The sequence below is a fragment of the Dryas octopetala genome, chromosome 3 (assembly GCF_963921425.1).
Source record: "Dryas octopetala chromosome 3, drDryOcto1.1, whole genome shotgun sequence".
Taxonomy (NCBI): Eukaryota; Viridiplantae; Streptophyta; class Magnoliopsida; order Rosales; family Rosaceae; genus Dryas; species Dryas octopetala.
In genome coordinates this window covers 25,148,172-25,162,824 of record NC_141368.1, presented here as the reverse complement: position 1 = coordinate 25,162,824, position 14,653 = coordinate 25,148,172, and the positions used below count along the sequence as shown (strand labels likewise).

General features: G+C 37.2%; 1 protein-coding gene and 1 pseudogene across 1 annotated transcript; both read right to left on the bottom strand.

Annotated features, from left to right (window-relative positions):
- Positions 1-1,334: 1,334 nt before the first annotated feature.
- On the bottom strand, positions 1,335-6,504 carry LOC147292007 (uncharacterized; annotated as a pseudogene).
- Positions 6,505-7,255: 751 nt separating this feature from the next.
- Positions 7,256-12,819, bottom strand: LOC147292006 (putative disease resistance protein RGA3). Its single transcript, XM_086238048.1, has 3 exons — positions 9,046-12,819; positions 8,583-8,896; positions 7,256-7,650 (listed from the first exon to the last, which is right to left on the bottom strand). Exon 1 carries the CDS (start codon positions 12,817-12,819, stop codon positions 9,046-9,048), a length of 3,774 nt encoding a protein of 1,257 aa, XP_086094174.1. The 3' UTR covers positions 7,256-7,650; positions 8,583-8,896.
- Positions 12,820-14,653: the final 1,834 nt, after the last annotated feature.

Genomic DNA, 14,653 nt, shown 5'->3' with positions numbered 1-14,653 from the left:
ATGGATATCAATATATGAATCTAATTACAGCTAAGGACACAAATGCTCAAACAGTTTCAATTATTAACAGTGAGGGAATAATCATTTGAAATTCATGAGGAAAACATAATCCATCCCAATGAATACATTGATATCAGTATCCATCCCAATGAAATCTTAATTACCATACATTATGGGTAATGTGTGAATATCAACACGGTGGAAACCAAAAGGAAAGCATGCATCAGGGAGCATGAGCATAGGGTGTTTTGAATTGTGATAGGAATTGTTATACAATAATTAGCTAAGGAAATTATGCAGAAAACAGGAGAAACAAGAGACAACATTAGATGCAAATGAATTTGATTGGCTAGTAATTCTATCTTTTGGGCCATTCCCATTTTTATTTAATGCCATTAGTAACTTGAAGAAGAGCAAGGGAGTAAAATATTTCCTTGGAAATATGTGAAAACACAGGAATGAGGGATATATGTGAACCTAAGAACACAAATCAAAGAAATCAAGTTAGATAAAGTGGGTGACTAATTGCATACATACATATAGTATATATGGTATAGCCCTATTATGCAATTACATTTTCAACATTGGTTAATATTGCATGTCATGTACTTTATGATAAAGAAGTGCATGAGAACCAAGCAAGACAGAACAAACGCACTTAAGTATATATCCAAGCTATCAATCATGCTGCTACTATTATCATCCATATCTACAACAAGTTGTCGTAAACTGCTTCAAATATCCAGATTAGACTTGTGGTACCATGTGACATATGAAATACGAGGAAAACGGGGCACAAAAAAATAAAAGAACAATAAAAAAAATGTATTTAACTTTTTAATCAAACAGCCAGTCAAGTCTTTTGGTTACTGGTACCTGAAATTGTAGAAGATGCACTGCACTAGAGAAGAATACAAGGGTCACAATACTAAAAGGGCCCATGGTTTAGGTCACAAGCAGAGAGATGAAGAAGTCACAGAAATCCCAAACAATAAAATATCACTACTGAACAGATATGATTGCATCCACCTGGCCATCAAAATTCATGCAACCACCTGGCCACCAAATCCTTATCCAAATTAAATATTCCAAGGTAAGGGCATTGCACAAGATCTTTCAACTGGACACAACGATTTGGTCTTCCTACTTTACTGTCTCCCTGATTTATGGGATGTGCTCACTTGGCTTCTTATGCACAACCAGCAATAAGTTATGCGAAACCCACAAGAAAATAAAAGAAAAGAAGGAATCATTGTCAGATTTTGAATAACAGCATTCTCAAGTATAATTATTAACCATGCTATTCAATAAAATTAAGATTAGGAATTACTTACCTAAGGATTTTGAGAGGTGGATGCAATGTCTTGCCTCTGCTGCAATGCTGATGGCCCAACATAGATATATGGGATATGAGATATCTTCTGCCAGTCCTCACCTTTTACTCTTTCGCAACGCTGCTCAAGATCAGGACAGTCTCTGATGGACAAGTGTTGGAGTGCAGTGAGGCGCTATAGACCTTCTGGGAACAGCTTTATATTTGGACAGTCTGAGATTGCCAAAGATCGAAGTGAAACAAGATGCTCCACCCACTCCGGAAACTCCATGAGTTTCGGACAGCTACGGATTTCCAGGGTTTGTAATTTCTGTACATTTTGCAGTCCCTCTGGCAGAGATGTGAGCTTTGGACCGCTTAAAATGGTCATACTTCTAAGTTCGGAGAGGTACTTAAAATTATCGGGCAGATGAGCCAGATTTAAACAATACATAACTGTGAGGCTCTCAAGAGCTGTGAGGTCTTTCATCCCCATAGGCAAAGAAGTTAAGCTTGGACAATTCTCAATTGAGAACGATCGAAGTGAGCACAAGCCTTCCATGCCTTCCTCTGGCAAACAGATTAAACTAGGACACTCAATGATGTCCAAGTTCTCCAGTGAAGTGAGGTTTTCTAATCCATGTGGCAAAGTATCTAGCTCATCACACCACCCAATTTTCAGTGATTTCAGAGCAGTGAGGTTTTCCAGGTTTGCAGGCATTGAGCCAAGCTTGGGGCAAGAGGTAACTATTAAGGACAGCAGACTCGAATTGTTTTGCAGCAACATTTTCGGTAGAAAGCATAACTCTTGAAAGAAATCAACAACGAGAGTAGAGAGTGAGTTTACCTCGGATGCTGACCTTACTACCAATTGGTTGCACTTCCGCCGCTCCAAGTATTGAAGACAAGGAAACCATGGCATGGTTATCAACAATGGACAATTTGTGATGATTAGTCTGTCCAGGCAAGTAAATGCTTATGTGGACTTCATGCTACTCCAAGTTTTTAAGACAGGAAAGTCCTGGAGAGTCAGTTCTTTTAGCCAGGAGAATGGTCTTTTAACTTCACCTGAAAAATCAAGACCAATTTCTACGATGGAATCCATTCCTTGGATATTCAGGATCTTGAGGACTGGAATTAAGTTGGCCAAGTTTAGGAAGTGTTTCACATGTTTTGCAATTGATTAAGTTTAGCAGAGTAAGATTTACAAGCCTTAGCAAACTCATCCAACTTGGAAAGGTAGTTCCTGAATAACCATTTATTGACAACCTTCTTACAAAAGGCTTTGGCTCCAAAGAGTTTAACTAAATTATAGTCAGAACTTAGTTGATTGATTTTTTGACTTCCTCTGAGTTTAACATTATTCGTTCCTCGCAATTTTAAAGTCTAATGATACTAGATGATCATATATTGCTTTCAGTCCAGTAGCTGTCTCAGGATAGTGCTAGCTAATTTTATATTCATGTAGAACTAACAGAACATCAATAACAAGAAAGAAGCCAAGTATTGCCCATCACAAGCACTACTCATGGAAACCAGTGAAACTATAGGTTCAAGAGTGTCATAATACAACAAGCACTTTTCCAAAGTCCAAAGCCCAACACCAGCTAAATATGCTAATTAGTGATTGTTAGACAACCCAATTAGTCTGGTCTTGATTAAAGCATTGCATATAGCCTGTTACTTTGATTTTGGCTTATCTTAGCTCTGCTTGTTTTTGGCCAAGGAAAATATTATCTCTGTTTAATCTGTTATCTCGTTCTTGTAACATCTTTATATAGAATGCTTCAATCAGGGCGCAGCTAAGGGGGATGCTTCAAAGATAAAGGTTGCCATATATGCCATTAATGAAGTCCAACAACAAATTCATCTTTTATGCAGAATATTTTGCAGAAATTTTTTTTAATTCAATAGAGAAATATTAAATAATCAAATATCAATATACAAGAAATGTAGATATATTATTGGCCAAAAAAAAAGAGGTAGATATATTAGTACATACATAAGTTGCCTCCAGTGATTGAGGAACACAGCCAAAGAAACAGAAACATACTTCTTTCTTTAAAAAGTGATGAAGTTATGATAGCTTATACAAGCAATTTATTCATAAAACTTGGACATATAAATGAGTACATGTGAATGTGCTTATATTTTATTTCATTTCATCTTCACCAATCTGAGGACTTTCTCATCAAAAAATTGGACCTGCTGCAAGACTTTCTTCTGTCAGGTTGTTGCATGTCCTTACCAATCTTGTGATTTGTGAATACCTAAAAATTCTTCTTCAACAGACCACCCAGGTTAAGAAGTGTGTCTCTCTGTAGGCTTTCTTGTCTGACCACTGCCAATGAAAATATTCACACACACGTTTTTAATTCAAATTAAATTCCTGCAAAAATGTGAAGCAACAGTAAAATACGAAGAAAAAAACAAAAAAGAGCCAACTGACAGTGTATTGGATCCATAATTTCTGAAGGATATTTTCTGCTTTCCCAAAATGCTCCAGCATCGGACTTGATTACGCAACTGAACATCTAAAGAATGAAAATGAAGAAAGATTAACTTGAGTTTTGCAATGGGATTATCTATGACTATTTAATGATATTTATGACTATAATAGAGGGTCAAATTAGTACCTAGAAAATGATGGATGAAAGTAAGACTAGGGGATTGGCTTTGGATGTGATCCACAATTAGTGTTGATGTTAAAAGCCTTAGAAAATCCTGCATAAAAGATTATTATGCAAAAGGAAAAAAAAGAAAAATCCTTTGGAGTAATCTGACTTCAAAAAAATTATTAATTACTGGGGCAAGAAACAAATATTTCATGTTGACCTTGGCTACACCTGAACTATCTAAGGAGAATAAGAACTAAGTTGCAGTGTCAGACCATGTTCTTTTCTTAGTATAATTGTAATCCAAAGATTGAAGATTAAGATGCTAGATAGTTGCGAAGATGTATAATTAGTAGATGTTTTAGATTAGTTGTGGCATTATATGGAAGTACAGAGCAAGGAAATGGAAAAATATATAATGCCACCAATTTACCACAGTAATGTAGATACTAATTACCAATAACTTATAGTAATGTGGTTATTATTATTATTGACAGTGAAATTATGATTAAGCAGATTGAAACTTTTATGACAACCTCGCTCAGAACTAAGGGATCCTGAACATCAGCACTCACTGCATGAACTCATAGGGCAAGATGAAGATATGGAAAAAGGATAAAAAAACCGGGATTTTAGTAGAAGGCGGCATCCCCTCTGAATTTTGAGTAGGTGTAATATCTTCAGTAATGTTTTTTATTAGACACCTAATCAATTAAAAAGGCTCATAATTAAAGTATCAATCATACAAAAAACAAGACTGGATTACATTCACCTTAAGGTGGTCTGTTGTGTAGCAGTTCTCTCAACCCTGTACTTGTAGTTGTTGCCCCAACATCTGCAAACAAACAACTTAATAGATAATACACCAAATCCTGGCCAAAAACAAATTGACTAGCCAGGCCATAGGGTAAGGAGTCAAGTGATCCAAATCCTTTACCACAATAATTTCTAAATAAAGTTTATTTGATGATGACAAGGACATAAGAAATAGACTCACTTGGATGTTCAAAACGTGAACTCATAGATTGCAGGAAAGAAGAGTGATTGATTGACTTGTGTTCACAAAAAAGACTTTTCAGGTTTCTCATAAGATTTGGATAGATAGAAATGGGATGAAGCATATATTTTCCATATGCATCCATGTAACTTCATATTTAATCCAGAACATCCACTTGTAGGCATCCAAGTTTTTTCTATTTCTATTCCACTCTCATTGGTTTTCTCTATCTGTCCTTTTGCATTGTTAATATATTGACAAGTTACTAAAATCCTGTACCTCCTCCTTCCTCTCATTCCATATAAATGTTGTCCCCTTTTTCAATCTTTTTGAATGTCTTTGAGAATTTTGTAAAACTCATTCTAAGACAATATTAATTGTACAAGAGAGAAAAAAAATAGCTTAGCAACCTGTAATAAATTGGAAACGATTGATCATGTCATCACATACATATTTATAAATCTATTATAATGGAGTTATTAATTAGTCTCCTTTTGTCTGATTATCAGTCAATGAAGTAGTTAAACCATTTATATCAAATACAAACAAAGAAAAAACAAGCATAGAGTATCAAAAGGACAAGTCAATTAATAACGCAATATAATCTTGTAAATTAACATAGACAAAAAAATAATAATAAAAAATCTTGTAAATTAACAGAGCATCTTTCTTTCAGTGGAAACAACTATAACTCTGATGCTGACCTTAACATTTATGGTTGTACTTCTGCAGCTCTAAGAATTGAAGACATGGAAACCATGGCATGGTAATCAACAATGGAAATTTGGGAAAATAAGTCTGTCCAGGCAAGTAAATGCCTCTGTGGACTTCATGCTGCTCCAAGTTTTTAATTCAGGAAAGTCTCGGAGGGTCAGTTCTTTTAGAGATGGGAATGATCTTTAACTTCACCTGAAAAATCAAGACCTATGTCTATGACAGAATCCATTCCTTGGATGTTCAGGATCTTGCGGACTGGAAGTTGGCCAAGTTTAGGAAGCGTTTCACATGTTTTGCATTTGATTAAGCAAAGCTGAGTAAGATTTACAAGCCTTACCCAACTCATCCAACTTAGAAAGCTGGAGCCTAAATAACCATTAATTGACAACCTTCTTACAGAAGGCATTGGTTCCAAGGAGTTTAAAACAACCTCATCAATCTCACCATCATGCCTACCAGTTCGTGTAGATCTGGAACGATCTAACTTATCCTCATCATCATTTCCCCATAACAGTTCCAATGAATGGAACCGTTTCGATACATCCATGCACATATGTTTGATCTATAATCAAATGGAAATTGAACATTCTCCAGGCTTACTTCCTTCCAAGATCGTTCAGTTGCAAGAGCTGCACAATGCAATTTTCAATGTTGCGATAAAAAATAAATACTGGCAGAGTCTGAAGCTGTTTTAGCATTCCAATTGACAGGGGCATGCTAGCGAGTCTTGTACAATCATCTATATTCAGATGTCTCAGATTTATCAAATTTGGTGTTCCACTTGGCAACTCCATGAGCTCACTGTGACCGCTGGATGGATTCAGTGTCTGTAAATTGCAGAGATCACAGATTGTCTCTGGCATGGTCTCAATCAGACTATTTGAGAGTACAAGATATTTAACATACCAATTGATCTGTGCAGTCTTTTTGTGCCACATCCACTCAGAGTTAGCGCTCTGAGGTACTTTAAAGTGTCTACTATGGTAGGAAGAGCTCTCACAGAATCATCTTTGGGCGACAACAAATTGAGAGTATGCAGTCTCTTGGCTTTACACAAGGCTTTTGGGATCAAATAAGAGCTAGAATTGCAAACTACCGATGCATGTTGTGTCTTTGAGTGACAATCAGAAATTACTGGTGTGTAATGACTTTCAGTGACATTACAACTCACATTCTCATGCCTTACAGTCACAAATTCCTCTCCAGCGACAGATTTTGCAAGATCATGAATACAATCATGCATTTTAAACTCCTTGACACTTCTGTCATCAGATTTTCCCATGCAATGAAAGAAACACATCATCCAAAAATTGTTAAAATACTCGTTCTGATCTGGAGGCCAGTGACCTTGCCGGCCTCCAGATCTGAAGTGAGTGACCTCCGATCAGCATGATTATTCCTATATGAAAATTAAGGGTACATACCAACATATAATTTAGTCTATACACCAGCTAAAATCCTTTTTTATTATTTTGTTTTTTCAAAATCCAGTGAACTTGCTAGTTATTAATCCAAAACACATATTTAGTTCAAATATATCTGCATCTGGAGTAACTGAAGCGAAAAGCTGTATTGGAGCAAGAGATTAATCTTGCAAAGAAATTTAGTAGCAGATAGCAGAATCAGAATGCATTGAATTTTACAATTCATCACATGTGCTACAACTACAGTTATAAACTCAAAAGATAAGCTCAAGCTCAACCAGATCTACAACAACAAAAGCTTGAGCAAGATTACCAAAACACATGGTGAACCGTGAAGCCCAAGTAGAGTCCAAATTTGAGGCAATTTCAGAAAGCTTTTACTAGAAAATGACTGCATAACCTCGTGTCATGACTCCTGACAAAATCATTAAAGTCAGAACCATCAGAAACCAGGAAAAAGACTGATTTTTGTCCCACATATAAGTGGTTTGTCCTAATTTTTATACAAACTCTCCAAAACCCAATTCTTCTGCCAGCTTTACTGTGCCTTGGCTTGTTTACGTGAACACATTGCCCGTCGAATGCCTGCAATGAATGATAAGCAACATAAATAAATTTCTAACTAACCTTGATCAACATGGATATCAATATATGAATCTAATTACAGCTAAGGACACAAATGCTCAAACAGTTTCAATTATTAACAGTGAGGGAATAATCATTTCCATGAAATTCATGAGGAAAACATAATCCATCCCAATGAATACATTGATATCAGTATCCATCCCAATGAAATCCTAATTAACATACATTATGGGTAATGTGTGAATATCAACACGATGGAAACCAAAAGGAAAGCATGCATCAGGGAGCATGAGCATAGGGTGTTTTGAATTGTGATAGGAATTGTTATACAATAATTAGCTAAGGAAATTATGCAGAAAACAGGAGAAACAAGAGACAACATTAGATGCAAATGAATTTGATTGGCTAGTAATTCTATCTTTTGGGCCATTCCCATTTTTATTTAATGCCATTAGTAACTTGAAGAAGAGCAAGGGAGTAAAATATTTCCTTGGAAATATGTGAAAACACAGGAATGAGGGATATATGTGAACCTAAGAACACAAATCAAAGAAATCAAGTTAGATAAAGTGGGTGACTAATTGCATACATACATATAGTATATATGGTATAGCCATATTATGCAATTACATTTTCAACATTGGTTAATATTGCATGTCATGTACTTTATGATAAAGAAGTGCATGAGAACCAAGCAAGACAGAACAAACGCACTTAAGTATATATCCAAGCTATCAATCATGCTGCTACGATTATCATCCATATCTACAACAAGTTGTCGTAAACTGCTTCTAATATCCAGATTAGACTTGTGGTACCATGTGACATATGAAATACGAGGAAAACGGGGCACAAAAAAATAAAAGAACAATAAAAAAAATGTATTTAACTTTTTAATCAAACAGCCAGTCAAGTCTTTTGGTTACTAGTACCTGAAATTGTAGAAGATGCACTGCACTAGAGAAGAATACAAGGGTCACAATACTAAAAGGGCCATGGTTTAGGTCACAAGCAGAGAGATGAAGAAGTCATAGAAATCCCAACAATAAAATATCACTACTGAACAGATATGATTGCATCCACCTGGCCATCAAATTTCATGCAACCACCTGGCCACCAAATCCTTATCCAAATTAAATATTCCAAGGTAAGGGCATTGCACAAGATCTTTCAACTGGACACAACGATTTGGTCTCCCTGCTGTACTGTCTCCCTGATTTGCTTCTCATGGGGTGTGCTCACTTGGCTTTTTATGCACAACCAGGAATAAGTTATGCAAAACCCACAAGAAAATAAAAGAAAAGAAGGAATCATTGTCAGATTTTGAATAACAGCATTCTCAAGTATAATTATTAACCATGCTATTCAATAAAATTAAGATTAGGAATTACTTACCTAAGGATTTTGAGAGGTGGATGCAATGTCTTGCCTCTGCTGCAATGCTGATGGCCCAACATAGATATATGGGATATGAGATATCTTCTGCCAGTCCTCACCTTTTACTCTTTCGCAACGCTGCTCAAGATCAGGACAGTCTCTGATGGACAAGTGTTGGAGTGCAGTGAGGCGCTGTAAACCTTCTGGCAACAACTTTATATTTTGACAGTCTGAGATTGCCAAAGATCGAAGTGAAACAAGATGCTCCACCCACTCCGGAAATTCCATGAGTTTCGGACAGCTACGGATTTCCAGGGTTTGTAATTTCTGTACATTTTGCAGTCCCTCTGGCAGAGATGTGAGCTTTGGACAGCTTAAAATGGTCATACTTCTAAGTTCTGAGAGGTACTGAAAATTATCGGGCAGATGAGCCAGATTTAAACAATACATAACTGTGAGGCTCTCAAGAGCTGTGAAGTGTTTCATCCCCATAGGCAAAGAAGTTAAGCTCGGACAATTCTCAATTGAGAACGATCGAAGTGAGCACAAGCCTTCCATGCCTTCCTCTGGCAAACAGATTAAACTAGGACACTCAATGATGTCCAAGTTCTCCAGTGAAGTGAGGTTTTTTAATCCATGTGGCAAAGTATCTAGCTCATCACACCACCCAATTTTCAGTGATTTCAGAGCAGTGAGGTTTTCCAAGTTTGCAGGCATTGAGCCAAGCTTGGGGCAAGAGGTAACTGTTAAGGACATCAGACTCGAATTGTTTTGCAGCAACATTTTCGGTAGAAAGCATAACTCTTGAAAGAAATCAATAACAAGAGTAGAGAGTGAGTTTAGCTCGGATGCTGACCTTACTACCAATTGGTTGCACTTCCGCAGCTCCAAGTATTGAAGACAAGGAAACCATGGCATGGTTATCAACAATGGACAATTTGTGATGATTAGTCTGTCCAGGCAAGTAAATGCTTCTGTGGACTTCATGCTACTCCAAGTTTTTAAGACAGGAAAGTCTCGGAGAGTCAGTTCTTTTAGCGAGGGGAATGGTCTTTTAACTTCACCTGAAAAATCAAGACCAATTTCTACGATGGAATCCATTCCTTGGATATTCAGGATCTTGAGGACTGGAAGTTGGCCAAGTTTAGGAAGTGTTTCACATGTTTTGCAATTGATTAAGTTTAGCTGAGTAAGATTTACAAGCCTTAGCAAACTCATCCAACTTGGAAAGGTAGTTCCTGAATAACCATTTATTGACAACCTTCTTACAAAAGGCTTTGGCTCCAAAGAGTTTAACAAAATCTCATCAAATTCATGATTGGGCATGGCAGTTTGTCTAGATGTATAACTATTTAACTTACTGTCATTATCATTTCCCCATATCAATTCCAATGAGTAGAATTGTTTCGATGCCATCCATCTCTGAATGTTTTCTGCATAATAACTTGTAAATGGAACATTCTCCAGAAGTTTGATTTTCAATTTCCCTCGAAGATCTTTCAGTTTCAATAGCTGCAAAATGCAATTTTCATAATTGCGCTCGACAATAAATATTGGCAAAGTCTGAAGATGTTCTAACATTCCGATTGATGGGGGCAAGTGAGCAAGCCTTGCACAATCATCTATATTCAGATGTCTCAGATTTATCAACTTTGTTATTCCACTAGGTAATGCCATGAGCTCACTGCAACTTGAAAGATTCAGTGTTTGCAAATTGCAGAGATCACAGATTTTTGCTGGCAAGGTCTCAATGAGAGTATTTGAGAGGTCAAGATATCTCAAATATATTAACCCACCAATTGATCTGTGCAGACTTTTAGTGCCACATCCACTCAAATTTAGGACTCTCAGGTGCTGAAAAGTGGCTACTATGGTAGGAAGAGCTTTCACAGAATCATCTCTTGGTGACAACAAATGGAGGGTATGCAATCTCTTTGCTTTACACAACGATTTTGGGATCAAATAAGAGCTAGAATTGCAAATAATTGATGCATGACGTGTCTTTGAGTGAGCATCCGAAATTAATGGTGTACAATGACTTTCTGAGACATTAAAAGTCACATCGTCATACCCTACAGTCAAGAATTCCTCTCCAGCGACAGATTTTGCAAGATCGTGAATAAGATCATGCATTTTAAAGTCCATCATACCTCTCTCATTAGATTTTATAATGCCTTGAAAGAAAGACATCATCAATAGATTGTTAAAATACTCGTTCCCAATGTCCTCCAGTCTAAGTGAAGACTCTTGATTATTATGAATTAAGTCTTGTGCAATCCATTGATGGATCAACTTTTCCTTATTAATCTCATAATTTTTAGGGAACACAGAACAATAAGCAAAGCAAGGTTTTAGATGTGATGGCAAATGATTGTAACTCAGCCTTAAGATGGTCAAAATTCTGTTCTCACCTCCATTAATACTCCACAGCTCGCTTCTTTGCACATGTGACCACTCGCTTTCTTCTCTTTTGAACCGCAGTAGGCTTCCAAGAATTTTAGCCACCAAGGGGACACCTTTGCACTTGTCCACTATTTGTTCACCAATGGGCAGTAGGCTCTGAAAATCATCCTCTGTTCCCTCTGCAAAGGCTCGTTGCTTGAACAACTTCCAACAATCATCATTTCTTAGTGCTTCCAAATGGTAAGGGGGAAACACACTAGTTATGGCTGCCACCGTCTCGCTCCGTGTAGTCAATACAATTTTACTTCCGTCTGCAGCGCCTTTCAATGGGTCGATTACTTTATCCCATTCATCTTGATCATCATTCCACACATCATCCAGCACAAGTAAGTATCTTTTTCCCAATAAGGACACCCTCAATTGAGATTGCAACCGACCAATCTGCAAGGAGTCAGGGTTACCCTTTGTCACATAACCCAACATTTCATTTATGATCCTTCTTGGGTTGAAGTTATCATTGACAGACACCCACATCTGAAGTTCAAAATGGTTTATAACCCTGGGGTCATTATAGACTAACTGAGCAAGTGTTGTCTTTCCCATGCCTCCAATCCCAACAATTGGGATTACTGGAGGTTGAGGACCACTAGATGATAGTAGCATCTCAACAATCTTCTCCACATCTTCTTCTCTGCCATAAACCTTGGATTCATCAATATAGGGTCCAGTTTGGCGTCTCTCCATGGTATCTGATCGCCTATATGCGGAACCTTGTTTGAATTGGAAACTAGATATTTCCTTTGCTACATCATCCAATCTTTCACGAATGTCCCTCAGCCTACGCAACGTTTTATTGTAAGTTGAAATTGACTCAAGAGTAAAGCTTGTCTTCCATACCTTATATTTCGCTTGCTCTCGAATCGCTCTCAGAGTCAAATGAATCCTCTCCTTCATCTTCGTGTTCATGTTCATACGTGATATATTATCTGGTCTCTCATGTTGCTCTATCATTTGAAAAAGGGTGGTGTCGGTAGCTTGTCCAGTATAACGCGCTGGAAAAAGCAGCGGTCGAAATTGGTTTGCAGCATTTGGTCTGTGAAAAACCTCTTTCATGACATGTTTACGTTGAACAAGGGTGGCAATCTCGTCCAACAGTTGGTCACCATCGTAGGTCACGTCTTTGAGCTTCGCGAGCCAAGTCCTCACCTTCTTATCTTTCATCTGCTGCTCCTCTGCATCTTCCATCACGGCTTGAATCCCCGGTAACGCGTTCTGCAGCTTCTCCATCTCCTTCTTTAACTCTCGCCGAATTTTCAGTTGACCAAGAGCAGAGGAAGTCAGCCTTTCAAACAGCACCTGTAGAAACGGTGACACAATCAGAGATTCCATGGTGGATCTCGGTCGAGCTTCACAAAGTCAGGGCAAGTTGTGAATGGACACGGCTTTTGAGATCTCTGTCAAACTGATAGTCCGGACTCTCAACTCAATTTAGTAGCTGCAGAGGAAGTTTTGCAAACTGATTAAGAAATTTCTAAGAGTGGTTGAGTGCCTGGACCCACCTTTGTCCTTTTTCCAAATCTTTATAAAATAGTCAAAATTTTCATGCTACCTTGCTCTACGTGGCATCTGAATTGATTTTTTTCTTTGCCAGAGAAACGTTTCTATGTGGTAGGTTGCCAGAGAAACTTACCTATCCTTGTGATAGTTGATACCATTGGAGAGAAGAGTTTTGATACATTAAGGTTTGAAACTCTCTTTTTCTTTCTCGCGGTGATGTTGCATCATCTATCACAGAGATAGATAAATTTTTATTTTGCTCAAATATAAAACCAAATTAAATATCAAATATAGTGATTTTGATAAATATTTTAAATAATAATTATTTAATTAAATAATTAAATTCTATATATACTAAAACAGGGTTCAGTCGCTACTGTTCACACTGTTCATGCCCTCTTCAAAGTGAAAAATCGGTTTTGCCCTTCTAACAGCCTTAATTTACGCGTGCTTCGCCTTTTGAGTTTTGCCCTTTTGTTGGGCCCTTTTTTGTCATTTCCTCTCTCTCTGTTTCTAGCCCATGTTGTTTCGAAATTTTTACATTCTCTGCCATTGCTTTATTTCTCTACCGTTTCTTCTCACATGGTTTTTTTTTTTGATCTGTTTGCCATTTTGATAATACCACAAATGCGTCTGTGCTTTATGGTCATTCACTTTCTCTTGCTTTATCTGGGTTCATGGTTAATGTTTCAACCAGATGAACCATCTGCTGTGGGGGCTTTGATCCCACCTTCATGTATTCCTCCGGTTGTGATTCGAACTGGGTCGCACCTTCATTTATTTGTGTGGTTGTGATTCCGAGTGGATCAACAATCTGCGTTCGTTTATTTTGTCGTTTGATGTGTTGGGCTGGTTCAGTATTTCAAACAGATGATGCGATTGATTCATCGCATCGAAGAGGTCAGCCACAAATTTTTTAGGGTTTTTTTTTTTCTTTTATCTTTTGTCAAATCTCACTGACAACTTCACTGTTTCAGCTTCATCTGGCTTTTCGATTGCCGTTCGTTTCTGTTTCGGGTGGTGTGATTCAGATCCGTCCTTTCGTTTCTACTTGCTCCTTATCAGATAAGTTTCATCTCTCTCTCATCTCATCTTTTCATATCATTCTGCTTCTGTTTGCTTGGCTTCTCTTCGCTGCGTCTCTGTTTGCATTTTGGGTATCATTGCTCTGGGTGTGTGCTTGCATTTATTGTTATATCTTTAAATATCCATTTTTGTTTATTTTCTATTAGTTTTTTTTCTGTGAGTGTTTCATGTCTGCTTGCTGTTTTTTTCTTTCTATTACGCCGTAGTCCTGGGTTCTGTTTAGAAATCTTTATCTTGAAAAAAATTTATGCACTCCATTAAAAAAATTAGTTTATGCAGTTATTTAATTGTTCTGTTAATATAGTTCTTGCATAATCAACTTTGTTCAGCGATAAAATTAATTAACTATAATTTTTATTGGCTATATAGCTGCGTACACACCTATCAACTTTCATTAGTATGCATTAGATTATGTTACTGCCTTTCTGTTTTTCGACCTTGCCTTTTTTGTCCTGTCTTTGTCTGTCTCAATTTAACTGGTTCCATTCCTTTGGTTTATATTGGCGCACATCAGAGTGTTTGAATCTTATCAAATATTGCTTTCTACATATGTTCTTAATTTTCTCTCATGCTATAGATA